This window comes from Ammospiza caudacuta, chromosome Z (genome assembly GCF_027887145.1).
Source record: "Ammospiza caudacuta isolate bAmmCau1 chromosome Z, bAmmCau1.pri, whole genome shotgun sequence".
Lineage (NCBI taxonomy): Eukaryota > Metazoa > Chordata > Aves > Passeriformes > Passerellidae > Ammospiza > Ammospiza caudacuta.
The window spans coordinates 80,177,537-80,199,286 of NC_080632.1; the positions used below are offsets into that span (position 1 = coordinate 80,177,537).

Below are 21,750 nucleotides of genomic sequence, written 5' to 3' on the forward strand. Positions count from 1 at the left end.
TTGCATTTGCATCCCACGTCTCCATGTGCTCCCCAAAGCATCTTCAAATACCCAATCACCTTGGAGGAAAATATTCAAATATTTATTGAAATACTATTAAGCACTTACAGCATGGCTTCATCCCATACAAATACCCATGAAAGCCTCACAACATCCCTGTGAGGTAGATTTGTCTTGTGTAATTATGTGGTGGTTTTTCAAAAATTAGAGATGATGCTGTTTAAATAGTCAATGCTTACTTGAAGACAGTGATTTTGATTTCCATATTCAGGCACAAAATGTATTGGGTGCTACCATGATTCCAGTGTATTTGGAAGACAGAATAGCATAGAAAAGTAATGGAAACAAACAGGGGTAACTGAAAACCAGCAGTGAATGGGTTACAGTGCAGTTCTAACATGAAAAATTACAGTATAGAAAACAGCATTGGAGCTTCTAAGGCTGTAGGATCTCAGCAGCCCCTGGTGAGATCCTGCCCAACTGAAAAATGTCTGTTTCAATGGTCAGCTTTGAAAATGAATGTGTGACAAACCAAGAGGTCCTCCTGGCTGATGGGACTCAACACCATTGACTCTGTGCTCAGCAATTCCCACAAAGGGAGGCAACAAAGGATTTTGCAGCTTCTGGCTTCAGGATTATTGCAAATCATGTCACCATCTGAAAAGATACAGCACTGTCTTGGTTTGAAAAGACAGGTGTCTGCTAAGGAAGGCAGGAGCCTCTCCTGAACAGTAAACTGTAAACCCCCTGCCTCTGAATTGTTATAAATTTGAAATTAAGGGGGGCTCTCAGGCAAAGATATGGGAGCAGGAGTAACAGTTCTTTATTACGGAAGAAAATAAAAATAAAATAAACAATGCAGTAATACAAAACAACACTGACAGAGTAAGAATATCACCTGACACCCTGTTGGTCAGGGTGTTGGCAGCAGTCCAATTGGAATGGTGGCTGCAGTCCTGGAGTGGCAGGTGTGGTTCTGTTGGAGCAGTAATCCTGTAGAAAGGTGTAGTCTTCCTCTGAAGATACAGTGGTGGTGTAGATGGGCCTGGTCTTCCTCTGCAGATCCAGTGGAAAAGGCACCTGCTCCTCTGGGAATACAGTGGAAACGCTGTTCTGGTGCCCCAAAATCTCAGATTATATCCAGGTAGGAATGCTTAGCTCCTCTCCCTGGGTGAAGCAGCTCACAATGGGATGCTGTAATTTTTATCAGCCATGCAGTGACACTCAACAATGGCCCATTAACAGCGGATATCTCCCAGGAAGGAGGAGTGGTTTGTGGAAGAGATAAAGAAAACTGCCCAATTAACAGAAGACAACTGCCACACCTCTCACACATGGCAAATAGAATACACATATTGCCTTCCAATCTAGGACGAGCTTGAAGGCCAAAAAGTGGTCTGGGCTGCAGAGCAAGTGGCTAATGCAGAGACATGGAAGTCTCAAGTCCCATTGTACCATGAATCTCAGAGCAGAAGTTGGATGAAGCACAGGGTAGTGCAGAGTTTGATTCTATGTGGAGTGAAAGATAATTCTCTGTTCAGTGGGTTCCAGCCTGCTCCCACAGCAGGCAAGGTCAGGATAGTTTTCTTTCAAAGGACATGGAAGAAACATCTTCACACTCTCTACTTCAGCATGGGTCTGGTTAAAGTTACAGTGAATTATATTTGCTTTCATTTCACTGCTGCAGTTGTACAGGAACAAATGCTTCCCTTTGGATCAGTGACATCAAAGGTTCCTTCATGCCCTCTGAAAAGTACATGCTGCAAGTAGCAGAAGGGAATAAAATTGATCTATCAATTTTTTTTAGGAGCCTCCAGGAACTACATCCACATTGCAGCTATATTTCATGCAAGCGCTGCAACGTGTTTTCCATGGGCACATCTATTCATGCACAAGGAACTTGGTCTGAACCACAGAGACTCTGCAGCAGCAAACATCAAAGCTTATTGCAAATGTTGTCCAGGGTCAGATCCAGCAGGCTCACTTCCTTGAAGAATTCCCTGCTAGTGAGGATGTCTTGGCAGAGGTCATGCTTGTGTGACTCTTTTGGGAGCCTGGTGGCTGTGGAGGCTGTTTTTTCTTGAGCACTGGAGTTTTGTTCTTGCTTTTAAATACCTTATTGGGGTCCAGCTTGTTCACAAAGGAATCTGCCTCTTCAGACAGGAGTGCTGTGTTGATGGTTATGGGTTTATACATGTTAAACCATTGCTGAAAGGCAGGATGGTGGGGAAGGAACAGGTTAAATTCAAACTGCAGTTAGACAATTCCACCTTGCTCCCCATCTTCCCCAAGACTTGATCTTAATCCTATGCCATTTATCACTTTGCAGTTTACAGGACTTGGAAGAGTGCTTGTGATAAGGATACACAAGGCTTGACTACAGCCCCAGTCCTGGAACAGCATACCAGATAGGGAAGAGGAGAACCAGACACAATCCTAACACCACCTTTCCTGCAGTGTAACTCTTATGAAGAGTGAATCCTGGAGGATTCAGGAGGAATCAGGAGGAAACAGGAGGAAAAGCAAAAGGAGGGTATGAGACTAAATGACATTTATTTAGATTCCGATAAGCAGAAAGGATTAAAAAACCTTTGGAATTTATATGTGCTTATAAACTGAAAACAAACTAGTTGAACTTCTCAAAATGTAACATTCCTCCCTCTATTCACACATAAAATAATGAAGTTTTTAAACTCCTTACACAAAGAATTTTGTGTTTGTTTGTCTTATTGTTTCTGTTTCTGATTTTCTATTTTTTCCATTAACAAGGTCAGAAATAAAACTATAGTAGTTAAGGTATTACAAATCACAGTGAAACCATCAGCAAAGTGTTGAGCAGGACATACAGAAGTTCAATACAAAAATATAGATAATCATCTATTAATGTACTGCTTAGTGGAAAACAGCTTTAATATACCCCCTTTCAAGCTTTTAAAATGATAATGGTTAACAAACTAGGAGGATTTTAACCAAGAGGGGCTGCAAATGATTAGGGAATATACAAATGGTTCCTCTTAAGGTTTGGAAAGATACTGAACATAATAAAATATTTATAGCAGGAAAGTTACAGAAAGGCAGAGCACAGTGCCACAGCCTTGACTGATAAAGTCCAGTGCAGTGTAACAGGGAAGGCATCAGGAATGAGAAGAACCAAATTCTACAGCCACTGTTTGATGGGAAGTCAGGAGTGATTTTAGTAATTCTGATGTGCACACAGGACCAGGGAATCTCATGCTGGTAAGACAGCTGCTGTGTCTGGCTGAAGTGCAGGACACTCCAGTCCCAGCAGACCTTGCCAAGGTGCACAGACACTGTGCTGGCTTATGAGCTGTGTTCAGTAGAATCATCAGCTCCAACCCCTGATCTCTCACAGGAGGAAGGATAGGGCTGAAGGCCCAGTCAAACACAGCAGAAGCCTCTAATAGCAGAATTTTGGCATGGCAGAATAGTAATTTTAATAATAATAAATGACTGGAATGCTCACAAGGGTTTATGTAGAGGTCTTCTGTAACTACCTCTAGGACTTGAAATTGCCATTTTTTGGTCATAATTTTTATCAAGGCTCAGCTTCTGAGAGAAAAGCAGGGTTAACACTATAGTAGTGAATTCAAACTACTGTGAAACAAATCACTGTTAACATGTTACTGGGAAAAAACTTGTGGTCCCTTCCATGGCTCAGCAGGGAGGCCCCCCTGAGCTGACAGTTTGCCAAAAGGTGGGAAGATGTTTTTCCAGTCTATACTTATGCAGAGTTACTGACAGGCTGGACTCTGCTGTCCTACCTTGGCCTGGGGGCTGACCCCATAGCTGGTGAAGGCATACTGCCACTGTGGGAGACCCAGGTGCGTGATGAGCAGGCGGTAGTAGGCTGTGAAGGTTTTGGTGAGGAAATGCCAATACAGAGCTCTGTCCAGGAACCAGATCTCTGTGTCTGGGGAGACCACTAGAATAAAACAAGCACAAATTACACCGTTGCTTTGCCGTATTAAGTTTAACCCCTGGGCCATTGTCAGGTGGGAGACACAACACACTCATCAGTAGGGCTGTTTCATGTACCTCCAGGCTTGCTCCAGCCCAGGTGCAGAATCCAGAACATGGCTTTGTTAAACTTCATACAGTTGGTGGTTGCATATCTCTCTAATTTGCTGAGGTCACTTTGAAAGGCCTTTGAGGGAGACATCAACTCCTCCAAATTTAATATAATGGACAAACTAAGCACTCCTTCCAGTCCTGTGTCCAAGCTATTCATGAAGGCACTGAAGAGCCCAAGATGGACATTATCAGAACCCCACCAGTGACCAGCTATCAGCTTGATGTGATGACTATTTACTATTTAGCCCTATTTACTATAATCTTTTTGTCATACCCATTACCCAGTGTTCACCCACTGCATGGGGTATTTGACTAGCTGTGTGCTGGACAATGAATGCAATGCTTGGACCATGACTGTGTTCCTTCACAACCTGGGAGTGACATGCTACATGGAACATTCTTGGACATCAGCAACTTTGTAGTATATGTTCAAAGTACAATTATGGCAAACATTTATCTGCCCCACAAAGTAAAAAGCAACTAGCTCAATTGTCAGTGATCTGGACTACTGAATAGAGTCCAGAGTCTGGAAGTCACAGTAGTATGGGCTGCCAACAAAAACACATTTTGCAAAATCTTTCCACAGCGATCAAATATTTCTCTGGTGGTGACATCCTTTGTAGCATAAAAAGAAGGATTTTTGTTGGGAGATTGAGATGCTTAACACTGTCATTTAAACAGACTGCCCCTCTGTTGACACTGACACCTGCAACCAATGCTCCCTTCCTTTGCCCGGTTATCAACTGTATGTGCTGAAATCACTAACATGGGGAAGGGCAAGAGGACAAGAACTTCTTGCCATGGCAGTTGTAGTCACACACAATGAAAAGTACAAGATAACAACTCAGGATTTTTCTTAAGAACCTGTATATTGCAATTGCCCAATCCTACACAGTAAACAGACATACATCTAGTGACTGTGTCAGATGACAACTATTTTACAAGTGCCTTAGGTGTTTCACTACTCTCTTACTGATAACAGCTATCTCTGTATCTGTCAAAAAAAACAGCTCAGCTCCCGTTTTTCACCTTCCCATTAACCCTTCCTATGACATTTTGGCCTAGTTAGTACCTCAAGACCCAGCATCTGTGCACAAGGTGGAAGACCCAGTCTAATTCTGTCGCAGCTTTTTTTATCATCTACACTTTATTTCTAAGTAGAGTTATACCCTTTCTCATCAAAATGTAATGGCTTCGTTCCAAGACATTCAAGTAACTGGATTACTGGAGCTTTGTGTTATTTCAACTCAATTGTCTGTAGGTCACATGTGAATACTTCCCTGTTTCTATGCACGCAGAAATCATAACTCAGACTCCAACACTAAAAGGAGTGAAAATGTTAGATTTAGTTAAGATTTAGCTCCTGACTTCAGTGGAGACAGGACATCCCAGTAAAAATTTCACTTACAAATAGCAAAGAAGACCAGAAATACAAGATAACTCTCCACATGTGACCTTCAGATACAATCCACAACAAGAGACAGCTAACTTTTCTTTTTTCAGTCTTACCTGGTTCAGCATGCTTATAAACAAGACAGACTTTCCCATTCCCATTGCACGGGTCTAATTCAAAGATAAGACTACGAGAATCAAAGTGTGGCTTCTCTGGCTTGTCTCCATTACCTGAAACAAAGGAAAAGAATGTATGAAACATGTTTGGAAAACTGACTGTGACTCAGTTGCAAAAAGCCTATCTGTCTTATACATTAATAAATCAGCTGATGAAGAACTGAATCAAACAATTACATTTATACTTCTTGGAAATTATTAAGTTCCCCATGTTTAAAAGAAAACCAAGCAAAAAAACCTGAAAAAGTGAGAAAAATTTTCATCTTTGTTAGGAAAACAAACCACAGAGTCAAAATTAGATGGCTGAAAACAGATAAGCTGACTTCTATTTCCTCCCTGGCATTAAGTGAGTCAAGGTTTACAGATGTCACCCCTGAGGTTTGTCTAATCTGTTCTTAAAGTTCTCCAGTGTTAGAGAAGGCACAGGCACAATCTCTAGGTACTCAACCCAAATCCATCATTTATCACTTAGAAGTTTTCCTCATGGATCCTGAATCTTCCTTGCTACAACTGAAGCCCATTATTTCTGTTGCATAAATGATTCCTTTTTTTGTCCTGATTTATTTTTTTTCTAAGTAGGACAGGGAGTCTTGGGACAAGACTTCAATGAAATTGCAGAGATATTTATTTCTCCATACATTCCAGAGTGACATCAGCATCCTTCTCCACAATCACATCTGACTCTTATTCAACTTGAGACCCTTAACCATCACTGAGCATTTCTAGAAGATCAGGACTGCAGCCAAACTGAATATCAAAACTACTTTCAGCCACATTTAGGAGCTGGAAGAGCTTACAGAGGTCTTGTCTATAAGAGACAAGACTGAAATCAAATAGCACTCCTTAAAAAAATTGGTGTGACACCTGGCTGTGTTCTTATCCTCTTGTTTTTTCCAGGTGGATGTGAGAGCTCTGACAAAATGAGTGGGCTTTCTTTTTCTTTTTTATTCTTTCCAAATAGCAGCATTCCCAGCATTTCTAGGCAGGGTAGCCTCATAGTTATATGTGCATACCAGTTACTTCTCCAATTCCAGCTGTCTTCACTACCAAAACAAAACCTGTTATCTTTTGTTCATTTAACACCTTAAGCACACAAAGATTTTGGAAGCTGAATCACTGGAGCAAGGCTCAGGTGAAAGTTTAAACAGGGAAAAGGCCTGTTAAAAGAGGATGCAGGTAACACTAATCCCCATGACATTCACAGCACACAGATGTACCTGCCAAGGCAGTAGGGAACTAATAAGATATGTAATAGATCCAGCCCAGGAGACAGAGAATTAGAGAATCACAGAATGGTTTGGGTTGGAAATGGACCTGGAAGATGATCTTGCTCCAACTGCCCTGACAGGGACAGGCACACCCTTCTCTAGACCAGGTTGCTAGACCAAGCAATCCCCATCTACCTGGAGTGATGTAGATTTATTGTAGAATGGAAGGGACACTAAAGACCATCTTGTTCCAATTTCCCTGCCATGGGGGATAGCTGAGGTGCTGAGAGAATTGGATTTATTCAGCATGGAAAAGAGAAGGCTTCAGGGTGATCTAATTGTGGCTTTCTAGTACGTGGAAGGGAGCCCACAAAAAAGATGCAGAGGGACTTTTTACAAGAATATGTAGTGACAGAATAAGGGGGAGTGGCTTCACACTGACAGAAGGCAGATTTACATTTGATACTGGAAAAATTCTTTTGTGTGAGGGTGATGAAGTGCTGGCATAGGCTGCCCAGAGAAATTGTGGATGCTCCAACCCTGGAAGTGCTTAAGGCTATGCTGGATGGAGCTCTGAGCAACCTGGTGGAAAAGTGTTTGGTCCACATATCTTGTGCTATATTCTAACATTAATAGAACAAAAGGGATGAGATAGAGCAGGTTTTCCAGCCTGTTAACTGTGCCTTACCTTCCTCATCTGTGTCATCTTCCAGGTCAGCAAGAGTTGGAGCGCTAGGCAGAGTGTACATAGAGGAACCACCAAGCCGGCACAGCTTTGAGATGCTGTTAATCACCATGGAGCCCAAGGGCATCGGGGTATCTGCAACGAAACCAAGCATTAATCACGTCCAGTGTCAGGAAGGCACGGCAGGCATTTATCTTCCTCCAGACATCAACCTCTGTGGGGTGAAGAATGGTTATACAAGAGCAAAAATGAGGCTTTTTCAAACACAGACTCCCACTTACATGTGATGCAACACCATCTCAGAGCTATAAAGGTATGGGAATTACACTGCTGGCAAGGACTGTGCTGCAGCTGTTAGCTCAGAGCTGTGAAAAACTAAAAATCCTGGCTACAGGATTTCAGCTACAGCCTCTTCCTCAAAGCTCTTTTCCCTCCTACTGCCCTTCCTATCAGAAACCAACCCACAAATTCACAGCTTACTGGCCAGCTTGTCCTCTTCCACTCCATGTATCTGTTTAGGGTGCATCCTCATGGTTCCCACTTCCACAGTGCCTTTTATTAGTGCATTAAATGTGGGTGCTCCTCAAAGAATCCTACAGGACCTGTCACTTGTCTGTGTTTCTGAGGACCCACACTGTTAGCAGACATCAAGGCAGCAAGTACCCTGTTCAGCCATGTGCCAGTATGATGGGTCTCAGAAGGCACTGCTGGATGTTTGCTCAAACAAGACAGAGAACAGCAGCCTTGGTCTCTGTACACTTGTGAGCCCTGAAAACAAGACAGTTGTACCAGCAGCCTTGGTCTCCATGCACTTGTGAGCCCTGAAAACAAGACTCCACAGAGGTCATTAGTCCCCCTGGAAACATGACGAGAGTCATGCAGGTGCTAAAGCACTGATGTGAACTGTCTCTGAAATGCCATTTCACTTCCTGAGGAAGACCCTGCATTTGACACCCATCTCCAGAAGTGAGCAGTATCCATGGCCCAACTGGAGAACCCTGCCCGAAGGCAATGAGAGCCAGGAAAACAGCTGCAGAGTGAACAAACTACCTGATTCTTGCTGAACGAGGATGGAAAATGAAGCTTGGACTTCAGCTGGTGGAAAGCAGAATCAGGCTCCAACATGTACATACACATTTTAATGAGAAAGAAACATTATCAGAGGGTGACTCTTCCTACTGATTTATGATGGGATAATGAGCTACAATTGTTTCTCTCTATATGAACTACAGAGGGAGTTAGGTATGAGGTTTAAATGACACATCTAAATCTGAGTGTCAACAGATGGCCAGTATATTACAGAACAGAATTTATGTCATGAATAATTAGTTTCTTGCCAGAAAGAAAGAGTGTCTGCACCTCTTTTGTGGGATGCCAGAATATACAAGCAATAGATTTTTTCCTGAGAGATGTGTATTGATTGTGCATGAACTAAGTTGGAAATTAAAGAGGTTCTGCAGAAGGAGGACTGGCTGCAATGAATTGAGCTTGTCAGTGGAGGGGGACACAGGGACTCACCATCAGTCTTCACACTCCAGGTCATCTCGAAGCCATCGGTCATCAGATAGAAGTTCTTTAAATCCTCAGGTAATACACAGGAGTTTTTCTGCAAATAACAATCAAAGTGTAATGGGAAAATGCAGAACATGCGCCAAACCCTAAGAACAATTGAAAATTGGTACAGAAATATTTGCCACGAAGTTCCCTGCTTAACTCCAAGGTGACTCAAATCAATTCAAATATCTCATTTTAAAGCCTCGAGGAAAAAACTGCGTATTTCTTGGAACTCTGCTAGTCTTAACAAAGGTAGCTTGGGAAAATTTCACAATGAGCAGTTAGTCACCACAAAATTATTACAGCATTGTTCCCAAACTGAGACATCGTGTTACCTTTTGAGATTAGCAGCCACTCCAAACTCACATAAATCAGAACAATTAGCTTTTTCATATATATGGCTTAAAATAATAGGGTTTTGCTTTAAGTGAAATCAGACTAAACTTACCTATTCCACTAAAGCACGTACAATATTAGCACAGCGACTCTCCTCTTCTGGGGGATTTCAGCTCCAAGTAGGTGTAAGAAGCATAGACTCAAAAGCTGCACATACTCAAGTAGATCTGACATTTCACTTAACAAAAAGTATGTGTGCAGGCACATGCAAAGCCAGACTCAGAAATCTGCTGGTCTGGCTTCATCCCTCCAAACTTCAGGGAATGGCTGTGGCTCCTAAGCCTGCTTCCTTTTGAGCCACCAGTGAAAGAAGCAATCCCAGTGAGTTTGAGTTTCTAGGAACCAGAAAACAACTCCTATACCTGTGCTGGTTGTGGAAGGAGTCATTCTTAACTTAGACTCTTCAGCTGAGCTGCAAATACAAGGATGGAAGGATAAAGGCTTAACCCTCGGAACAAAAAGAAGGCCAAAGAACCATAGGCATTTGCTAACCCTCCTCCTGGGGACAGGACTGGCTGCAGACCAGTGACCCTCTGCTCTTGCTGAAGTGTCAAGTACAAAAAATCAAACAGAATGGAAACCTGCCATTTTTAATAACACAAACAAGAAGCATGACTGAAAGAGTTACTTGCTGGTCTGTTTATAACTTTCAGAGAAAAAACCAGATTGACTCCAGTGAGTTCAAATTTAAAATAGTCACATTCAGGGCTCCCAAAATATCAGACCTCAAAACTCACGAGAGTGTCCCGTGATCGAGGTTCCACAATCTGTGTATGCTGATTTGCCCAAGGGCTGCACCACTCTCCTTGTGGAAAAGTTTCATTAAATAAAGACAGAATATTCTATAACCAGTAGCTAAGGAAAAGGAAGATGCACATCCAGTTCAAATACCTCTGCTTCACTTGGGGCATGAATTTTTTAACATTTCAAGAGAAGAGAGATGTACCTATTCAGCAAGAGCAACCTGCCAGCTGTGAATCCAGCTGCAATGCTGGCCTCTAGTCATCAGCTGCTGGATGAGCAAGGGAAGGTGCTGGTCTCATCCTGTTCACATGTCCTCCCTCCCCTAGGACCAGAACAGCCTTTCTGCCTGTTAAAGCCTTATTCACTGACACTTTCTTTGGGTTATCACAGTCTCTGTCTCCTAAACTGGGGTGTACACACTATGTAGGAGCACCTATGTAGGAGCACCTAATCTGCCCACAGCCTTGTGCTTGTTAATTTACTTTTAAAGCACATCCATTAATGTTGATTGCCTGCTACTGAAGAGTCCCAGACACTAATGGCTTTGCAGCTTGCAATAGGGCAGGTCACTTCACTTGCTTCATCAAACAGCCTGGTCACTAGCTCAGAGCCCTCTTAATCCAGATAGAGAAAATCTTCAGGGTCCACAGATAACCTGACACTGCAGAGGCTGTTTTTAAAAGAATTTAACATCCTACGTCAAGAGTCTGCTGATGGCTGAGGACCTGGTAGTAAGTTTAAGGTGATTAATAAACCACATGGCCATATCTGAAGTTCTTCAAATGCTTTTCACAAACACACCTTCTTCTGTGGTTCTCTTCAGTCTTAAATATTTATAATTTCATGCTGTGCTTTCATCACTTCCAGTTTCAAGCTGTACCTGTAAGCACAGTGACTATGGCTAAAACTATGAAGAAAGAAAGTCTGACAGACCAGCTACAAAGCCTCAGCAGAGTACAAAAGTTAACAAAAGTTAACAAAAGTTGAATCCCCCGATTCAAACTAATTCATGGCAGCAGTAAAAACACATATGTGAATCGGTCTCCTGGCTTCAGTGGGTGTTCTTCTCCAAGCAGGAGAACCAGATCCACTAGGATGACAAAATCCAAGGTTTAAAAACTTCCACTGCAGTATCCACATAAATCCTGCTACAACTCAGGCACAGCCCAATTTAGCAAACATAGCTAAGACAAGAGAAAAATCAAATCTGAATAGGTTTTATGCTCTGAATCCTCCTTTTGAAAAAGATCAACATGTGACTGTTCCTCCAGATGGCCACTGTCTGACTTTATTTCAGGATTCTCTAACCCACATTGGTGCAAAATATTCGGGTAGAAAATGCAGTACCAGAGCAGGTCTGGGGTCTACAGAAAAAGGCCTGTAAATAGAAAACTTCATTAGCATCCATTTCTCTCATCTGATGGAAAGTATTTATGGATCTGTCACATTGTGCTTAGTCACATGACCATATGACATCAGAACAGTAATCTGACAGAAGTCAGAGAAACAAGACACTATATACTAAAAATGGCTTATAAAATTCTATGTTCTTCTCACTCAACTGGTAGTTGTCAGGGTTGTGTTCTCCAGCCCCACAAAATACATTGTTTCTAAATAACATGTCAGACTTGGCTTAACCACAGCCCTGGCAAGCAGCTGTTTTCATTCCAGTTATCCGGTTACACTCATCAGTTCATAAAACAAAATATCCCAAGTGCTTAATATGGTGTGAGAGGTCTATTCCTTTTCTTTGTTCTTTGGATTATCTCAAAATAGTCTCCCAAGAAAGCACAGTCTATTTAGTACAGAGAAAAATACGAGAATCTGATTTTTGTGGCGAGGACCTGATTAGAAATGGATCCAAAGCTAAGAACCCTGACATACGGCAATTCACTTGAAACGCTGTTGAAAGAATGTCTCTCAAGCACCTATACTAAAGAAACAGAAAGCAATCAAAACATATAGCTCTAGAGAGACTTCTCTAAAAGCATGAATAAGTTTTACCCAACTTTTGAGGAGAGAAGGAAGGCATTCATGTCACTTCTCAGGGCTTCCAAGAATTAGACCACATCAGCAGCCACCCTTCTCTCTCCTTAATGTCCTGCAGTTTTATGGTTGGTTTGTCCTAGCTGTCAGTGAATGTTGATGTTAATTTATGTAACATATTGAAATGTTCATGCACCTTTAATAAATCTGACCTGGAGAGCTCCCAGGACATCACCTTGATTTTCTGGGGCTGCAGGAGACTTGATCCCCTGCTGCAGAGAACAGGATTTCAAGTCCTCTTGGGGATATTGTGCAGCCAGTTTTTCAATATGATATAAAGCTTAACTTAAAGAGGGGGAACACCATGTAAGAAACACTACTTACTTCCCAAAAGTCCTCCAGCCTGTTCCCCACCATGCAGCTTGAAGAAACATAGCTTACCTCATGCACTGGCCCTGCTGGATCCACTTCCCATCTCTCCCACAGTCACAGCCACAAGGCAAGCTCAAGGTGGGTAGATCCCAGGCTCATGGGGATCAGGGATGGGAGGCTTGGCTAATATTGAGGGTGGACATGAGGGATGCCAAGAAGGACTGTTGAAGGTGCACACCCTGCGTGCATACTTAGACTCAAAAAGATGCTGTAGAAGCAAGGGGGATGACATTCCACATGTGTGTTGGAAACACTATGCAGTAGAGAGGGAGCAGCTCAGGAGGTTCCTGGCTTGTGTGTAAGGGTTCAAATGAGGAACCAGGAAACTACAGGTCTGTCAGCCTGAATTCAGTACTGGGGAAGCCATGGAGATCTTGAGTGCCCATCACATGGCACCTACAGGAGATCCAGGAGATCAGGCCCAGCCAGCATGGGTGTGTGAGAGGCATTACTGCCCAACCCAATCTTCTTTTATAACACAGTGACCCTCTTAGTGGATGAGGGAAAGTCCAGGGATGTTGACTTCCTGGGCTTTAGAAAAGTCTTTGACACTGAATCCCACAGAATTCTCCTGGAGGTACCAGCTGCTTGTGGCTTAGATGCTCTGTTCTCTGATTTAAAACTGGCTGCTGGCCTGGCCCAGAGAGTGCTGGTGAATGGAATTACTTGCAGCAGGCAGCTGGTCACTAGTGGTGTCCCCCAGGGCTCTGTACTGTACTGTTTTTTATCTTTACTGATGATCTGAGTGAGGGAATCAAGAGCCCCTTTAGTCAGTTTGAGACAAGGCCCAGCTGGGTGTGAGTGCTGATCTGCTGGAGGGCAGGGGGGCTCTGCAGAGGGATCTGCCCAGGCTGGATCCATGGGCCAGGCCAGTTGTGTGAGGTTCAACCAGGCCAAGTGCTGGCTCCTGTCCCTGGGTCACAGCAGCCCCTGCAGCTCCAGCTGGGACAGCGTGGCTGGGAAGCTGCTGAGTGGGAAAGGCCCTGGGGGTGCTGGACACGAGGGGCTGGACACGAGCTGGGGGTGCCCAGGGGGCCAAGGAGGCCAAAGGCCCCGGGCCTGCGTCAGCCATGGAGGGGCAGCAGGAGCAGGGCAGGGCCCATCCCCTGTGCTGGGGCACGGCTGAGGCCACGCCTGGAATCTGTGCTCAGCTTTGCTTGCTCACAGCAAGAAGGACACTGAGGGGGCTGGAGTGTGTCCAGAGAAGGAAACGGAGCTGGGGAAGGGTCTGGAGCACAGGCCTGAGAGGAGTGGCTGAGGCAGCTGGGGGTGCTCAGACTGGAGAAGAGGAGGCTGAGGGAGATCTTTTCACTTTCTACCACCTCAGAGATACTGAAAGTACCTGAAAGGCAGGTGTGGGTCAGGTTTTTCTCCCAAGTAATAAGTGAGAAGAACAAGGGAAAATGGTCTCAGGTACCTGTGTCCCTCTAACAAAAATGCAATTTCCTATTTTTTGAAAACCAAAACAAGGATGTAAGTGACTCATTTGGACACTGCACCAGTGTGCCTCCTAGCAGCATTTCAGTGTAACACCCATTTCTAGAAATTGCATGTGGACTGGAGTAGAGCCATTGCCAGCCTAATTTTAGGAGTGGGAAAGATTTCTTAGGATTATATAGTTATTACCACTGGTTTTCTGGTGACCAGGTAACTGTCTCTACTCCCTCTTTTACTTCTTGTTTTACCCATGTAAATACACTCGGCAATCATACACCTTAGGTATTTTTGTGTGTGTGATGATTTCCAATAAATTCTTCAGGAGCTATTTCCTGACATGTAACAATTAGCAGCTCTTTCTGCATTGGGAAAAATGTCTTCTTCTCTCCTACAGCATTACTGCACTAAGTGCTGTCATGAAGCTCAGGTCCCCTTGCAAAGCTCCATGGCAGCTAAGGGACATTCAACAAGCTTAAGATTTTAAAGATTATTTTAATCTCAACACGGTGAGATTTTAAAACACAGCAGTATCCAGTTACGTAGTAGCACAAACATGGCACAGCACAATTTAGAAAACACAGCTGGTGGAAAGAAAAAAAATGCATATATACCCAGCATGAATAAAATAATATGTTAATTAATAATTTTTAAAAGATTGATTTTCTTTTAAGAACTTCTGAACACCTGGATTTTTTTCTAAGTAAAGCAATCTTTCCTTGCAAAACTGAAATGGGACTGGAAAAATTTATTCCATTAAACAATAATCTAAAGAATAAACCTTTTATTTGGTGAGTCTGTGGAATGCCCCACAATATAAGTCTTAATAGAGAAGTTGTTGGGGGAAAAATAATGTAGTTTTGGGAACAGTTTCACCAGTTTTTCCTAAATCACAGAAAAATAGTTTCATAATTTCATAACGAAATATGTAGAGGGAAGTTAAAAATATACTCTGGCGAAATATTGTTAAAAATCTCAGCCATGGAAAAATGATTATGTGTATGAGTATTGCCACCTAGTGGCCGTAAATCCGATAAAAACAAACGTATTCAAATTCAAGAAAGGTAAGTTTCAGGAAAAATGAGGAACAAGCTCATCCTGGAACATCTTTGTGAATTGTTGAGTGCATTCCACCTAATCATCATGGCAGGACATTTTGTCCTGCAACTGTGTAGACTGGGTTAGATTTACACTTCATCCTCAGAGCTCGAGGGGAAAAAAAAGGAAAAAAAAATCCAGTTACCTTTTAATTTGAGAAGGGAGCTTTATTTTTTTTTAATTAAAAAAAAAAGTCAACTCAAAGGGAACCAAAACTGAAGAAACAGACAGCGAAGTCCTTCACTATTAGAAGTCCAACACAACTGTACTCATTTAATTTTCAACATTTACATCCACAATTGACTTAGTCCATTGCTGGGCAAGGGGGGAGGGTGGGAACTGAAATTTGTTTTGGCTTCTCTTGAACGAAGTGCTTCGGCTACAGCATTTGTTTGGCTTTACAAGAATAGCTCATTTGTGAAATAAACCCATTTTAGTTTAGAGGAGAAGCAGCACTTGAAAATGAGAGGAATGAGCACCATGTCCAGGAGAAGCAGTCCTCTCCACTCAACAGAAGAATGAGCAAATATTACTCCGTGTTCCCAGACCTGATCTGGCTTGGAGTCATGGTGCCTCAAACTTTCCAGCTCAGGTAACCCAATACCTGAACAACAGCTAGAGGAAACCAGGGATCGGCTTACACAAACCTGAAAAACAGGACATTTCTCCCTGACCACAGTTGCTGACTTCTGGACAAGTTTCAGTAAGTAATACACAGTTTTACACTACATATATTCTGACCTGGAATATATATATATATGTATTATATATATTCTTGATAAATGTCACTAATTGGAATAAGGCATTGCCAAAACCAGTGCAAGACTTTTCCTCACTGTTCAGGAAAAGCAGTAAATGGCTCGGTGTCAAAGGGGAAGGTATTTTATGCAGTGGTAAGAGCAGTGTCTGGGAGCAGCTGCTTTAGGCCACAGCCAGGGTTAGAGCAGAGGGAGGATGATTCACTCAACTCCATTCTCTGCCATGTCCCTTTCCAAGGGCCACAGTGCTTCTACTGTCCCATCCCTAAACAAACAACACCTACCAAGCAGTTATTCAACCATGGCCATGGGATTTATGAAGAAATGTATATTCCAAAAGGGGAATGAAAATGCCCTGAGTCACACAACAGTTTTCAGGAGCCCTCTGATCACACAGACCGATGCAGTAAGGTCAGATAATGCAGAATGAAGGTAGCACGTGTCCTTCAGAGTCTTCTACAACAGGCAACGCGACATGCCCTAGGCAAGAGATTGGGTTGGGCAGCCAAAGATGTGAAAGAAAGGGATATGAGAAACTGAAGCGAATGGCTGAGACTAAAAATAGAAAAAGATAACTGGAACAAACTGGGTAGCTCAGTGTTATTTGCCAGCTTGAGGCCTTACCTTTAATGGACATGGATCATAAAGAACTGCTTCATTTTGTTTGAAAGGGAGTTGGAAAATGTTTTCGGACCTGAGTCAGAAAACTGTTTGCTCCCCACTGAGTCACCACTGTAGCTGCCTACTACAGTTATGTGGTTTCTTTTTAGAGCTGTCATGCTGAATGTACCCACAGTGGTGATGTTTCTCTAACAAATCAGGTACATGTGACAGCCTAAAACAGTGATACCTGATTAAGAAAAACCCAGCAACACCTGCTTAGGCTGCACTATACATCAAACTTGGTAACAAGCTGTCTCATAAACACAAAGTTGCCATTGCACTTGACATTCTCCATGGGCTGTTGCACATTCAAACTGACCTCACTGCAGTTTTACCAGGAAAATACTCACTTGTTCCCAAGAGACGATTGTGTGGCGTTCAGCTGGCTCCTTTTCCACAAAAGTCACTTCAGCAACTCCTGGGGAAGTCTCTGAAAGGAAAAGAGGAGCACGTTTGCAGCTGGCATGGGTGACAGCAACACTGTGAGACAGACAATTTTGCAAACTAATCTGAGCGACAGCCAGGGAAAAGGCATTAATGATTGCAAGCACTGTGCTGGTGACTGAGCAGTCACTTTCTTTCGTCTGTAATTGTACTTTGCATGTCTTGGCATGAGGATGTCTAATGCTGAAGAAAATGTTATCCTTCAATTTTTTTAATACATATATATATGTACATGTCATTGTATGTCTACACATACAACAATTAAGTGGGTGGCATTCCTGCCCAGGGTGGGAGGGTTTAGAACAAGATGATCTTTAAGGACCCTTCCAACTCAAACCATTCTATGATTCTATGATGTAATCACATCCAATTTGTCTTCAAGGTGTGATCTTTTGCAGAGGTTTTCATGGAAAAATGGAAAAAAAAAATCAGTGATGGGTTTTGAGGAAAACTCCTCCAGGGGGATGAATCTTTATTTGCAAGCATGCCCTGTGGTTTCTGTTGAGTAGGATATTATCACCTGGGCACAAGATGTAGTGCAGTGCTGCTGTGAACTGCTAACAACCCTGTTCCACAAGGGCAGGCTCATTTCAGCTCTGGTTTCAGTGCGTTTGGACAGACACAGAACCTGATCATGCTGAAGGGATCTGCATGAGCAAACATCAGTCCTCTGGAACCTCAGCTGGACACATGAAAATTTGTTACAAGCACTGAACTCCTATCAATCTATAGAAATCTTTTGAATATTTTATGGGAAAGAATGCTATATAAATGTAAGATACTAAGCCACATGGTGCTTGCAGGTGTGTGATGGCAGAATAGACTCCTTTACAATTACTATTTTATAATGTTTTATGTCATCCACAGCCAACTGAAATAATTCCCACTGACATAATTCTCTTTGGATCAAGTCCAGAAAGACTACTAAATTGTTGTGGGAACTGCAAGCCCAGCAGACAGGGCCATGGAATAGAAGTGATAACTATGCAAGGCTTTCAAGACTGGCTCTGCTGTGAAAGTATTGGCCCCTAAAGCAGTCACACACATTACAATTGCTTTTTGGTAAAACATACACAGTGCACCAGACAGGAAAAGCAGGCACTAGAGAGCTTTGGTTTGTTTTTTATCTTCAATGACAGGCTTTTAATTCTATCAATAGCATTGTTCTTGCCTGTTCTGTTGGTGGAACAGTGGCGCTCAGTTTCAGGAAGCCTCCACTTCAGTTGGAAATACTGATTGTTACATTGTCAGATAATTGAAAAGAAAAAACATGGAATCAGATAAATAAACTCCAAATTAAAGACATTAAAAAAATTTCATAGTCGGTCACACAGGTAAATTTGTCTGGCCAAAGGGGTCCTCCAACATACAGAAGACTCTGAGGTTTCACAAAGTTTCACTTCTTGTAGGTGGGTCCAAGGTGCGGTGATCTGTTCCTTGCTCAAATATAAGCTGTCTGAACAAGAGAGTGGAATCAATTACCTAACCAGCCTTTTCCATCTAAGCTATGCAAACCTTATGACAAGTGGAAGAGATTATAATAAGAGAGTAATTGTTATTTCTGTGATCAAAGAAAACAGCAGGGATGTTTAATTCATCATGTACAACATCTTGGCTGGGATGACAGAAGATTAAATATCGTATCAGTCAAAGAAGAAGTCTAGAAATGAGAGAATGCAACTTCTAAAGAAGTCTGAACCAAATCCAACATCAAAAGAAAGAGAAATTCCAACTTAAAAGCCCAAACATTATATTAAAAATATACTGTGGGTAAACTGAAGACCATGTTTAACAGATGCACGTAGGTATGGACAGGAGCACCACTGAACATTTGGGTAAATTTTGCAATGAGTTGTTTTTTCCTTCCAGATGGAAGAAATGAAGAAGCCACTTTAGTGTCACCTAGATACATGAAAAAGCTTAACTTCTTCAGACTACACCCTATAAATTAATCTGAATGAAGATCATAGTAAACTCTGCCCTATTTTTAGGACATTTCGTCTGGAAGCTCCCAAAACCACTTTGCAGTATTAATCAGAAACAGTCAATGTAATGGTGTGACACAAAGCTGAAGCAGGAAATCACAGGATTGTCAGTCTTTACAGTATTGCTAATACTGCCTGTAAGCTGGCTAAACTCTGAGGCTAATTTTAAATTTTTCAATAGTTACATTCTTATCTAATACAGAGCGCTAACAGCGAAGTATGGTTCCATCTTGGGCATTCCAGAAGAGCTAACATCTTCCATTCTGACTTAGTTATGAATAATAATCTTTCTGGAATTTTCTATTACTCACAGAACTTCACCAAAATGAGCATTGGCAATGGGAAAGATCTCTCCCTTTTTTCCCCTCAAGGTATAGCTTCCACAGTGCTTATGAGAAAAATCCCTTCTTGTAGGGACTTCCACAGAGACTAAAGTTAAAAAAAACCCAAACCAACAAAACAATGCCTGATTGTACTTTACCTTAGGCAAAAAATATCAAGTGACTTCATGAGACTTTCCGAAAGATTTACAGTAAGATAGTTTCTAGTAGTAATAAATGCAGAGTGAGGCGTCACTCTGAATGAGATACGCTTTGTTATTTGAAAGAAACAAGTACTGAACAGACTGGTTATGTTTTTCAATTAGCTAAGCAATTTTAATTAATTTGGTGGCACAGTTGAAATGCCTTGGACTACTTCACTGGAAAAAATGTGCCAAATTCCCAGAAGGTGTGGAGAGACAGAGAAAAGGAGTAAAACATCACTGAGATGGACATTGCTGTATTGCATAGTACAAGTTGTCAGCAACACAGAGAGAAAAAGAAAAAAACACAAACCAGGAAACACCTTCCATGTGAAAGGGACATTGCATGACTTTCAGAGCCATACCTACATTGCCATGTCCTGCTGGTGTAGACATAACACCTACCCAAAACCATTTATATGGCAACACAACATTCGGACACAGCTCACATCTCACAGCTCTCACACACCTGAGGGTGGTGAAAACGTGGGCAGGGCTAGTAATTTTTTAAATAGCTACTTCAAAGAAGCTTTTGCCATGATGATCATCATCAGTTTCACTCACAGAGCAGAGATAACGTTATCCTGACCTCACAACTAACAAAACAAACAAACAGGAAAAAAATCCACCCACCACCTCCCTCAAGAAGTCTAATAATAATTAAGTATGACAACACTGATCAGAGATTGAGGGTGAAATCCTGTCCTCACTGAAGCTCAGAGAAAGAATTTAACCCTGATCTTTTAATCTCATCTGTCTGAGCAGCTATCCAAACCCATGTGCAACTATAGATACACTGAGGTTATCAGGTGAAACTCAATGCCTCTTTGGGATGGGATAATAACAGAGCTCACTTTTGGCTCTAAGATTCCCAGGAAGAAATTCCAGGACTGCAATTTGCAATCTTGTTGTACACATAGTTTGAGATAGATGTATGGCTTTTCAGCCTTAGAAATAAGACAGTCCTGTGCTCTGTGCTGCTGATGTATGAAAGGTCTAATGCTGAAATCCTTTGCACACACAAATACTTGCACAAATCCTTGTGATTCCACTGATATGAGTAAAGTTTTGTCTGAGAATACCTCCTTTGGATGCCTTGCTGAACTTCAGAGGGAGCTGAGGGGATGCAAGAAGGCTCAATATCTGAGCAAAACCTGGAAATGACAATCAGGGCATTTTGTGGAACAAGTTTCAATGTGGGAATGAACTGCAGGGCAACTATTTATGGGGATCTGATCCCAAGCAGATTGACAAATCGGCCTTTGACCAGAACACTGATGAACCATACCAAACTCCCCTTCATGGGGCACACTCTCCGCTGACCCTACCTTACCACAGAGGACCAAATTTAGGCACGATTTACATAGGAAGGTTGTGTGGAGACCTCATAGGAACATTGCAATATCTGGAGAGGGCCTACAGGGAAGCTGGACAGGGACTAGTCATTATGAACTTTAAGTGAGAGGACAAGGAGTGATGGATACAAACAGAAAGGGGGGAAATTTGGGTTGGGTATTACAGAGATTTTCACTTTGATGGTGGTGAGACACTGGCAGGTTTGCCCAGAGAAGCTGGGGATGTCCAGCCCTGGCAGTGTTCAAGGCCAGGCTGGATAAGGCCTTGAGTAACCTGCCCATGGCATCAGGCCTGGGACTGGATGATCTTTGAGGTCTCTTCCCCCCTTTTAACATTCAATGATTCCACGATTTTTCATAAAACACCACCTTCTCCTTCTCTGGTGTTTATGAAACTCCTAAAGTCGAGAGATCCGGGATTCCTGCCGTTGCTTTCAGAAACAAGGATGTGTCTGTGTGTGTGCATAGGCTGCTCAGCTGAGCAATTCACAGGAGGGGCTGTCACAAACGGGTGGCTCCCCCGCCCACGGCCTGCCCCCGGCCTCCCCCCGGCCCGTGGGCTGTAGCTCAACGCCACTCACCCAAGATCCTTGTGACGCCCAAGGTGAGCTTGTCCAGGTAGGGCTTGATGCCAGTGGGGAGTTTTTCCTCCATCCTCCGCGGGACCCTCCTGTCTCTACCCAGCCTGACAGAGAACAATGCCTTTCTGGCCTTTCTACTGCCCCGTAGCCGCAGGGTACGCTGGGAGTAATAGTTCTTCCGGGCGGTGCCCTGGTCGGCCCACGGCGGCCGCCGGCGCTCAGAGGACTACTATTCCCGGCAAG

The 21,750-nt window shown here is 42.7% G+C and overlaps 1 protein-coding gene across 1 annotated transcript; it reads right to left on the reverse strand.

Moving 5' to 3' along the window:
- Nucleotides 1-1,980: 1,980 nt before the first annotated feature.
- TPGS2 (tubulin polyglutamylase complex subunit 2) lies at nt 1,981-21,707 on the reverse strand. Its single transcript, XM_058824042.1, has 7 exons — nt 21,508-21,707; nt 16,970-17,049; nt 9,073-9,160; nt 7,558-7,689; nt 5,602-5,715; nt 3,783-3,943; nt 1,981-2,208 (listed from the first exon to the last, which is right to left on the reverse strand). Exons 1-7 carry the CDS (start codon nt 21,578-21,580, stop codon nt 1,981-1,983), a joined length of 876 nt encoding a protein of 291 aa, XP_058680025.1. The 5' UTR covers nt 21,581-21,707.
- Between the last annotated feature and the right edge of the window lie 43 nt (nt 21,708-21,750).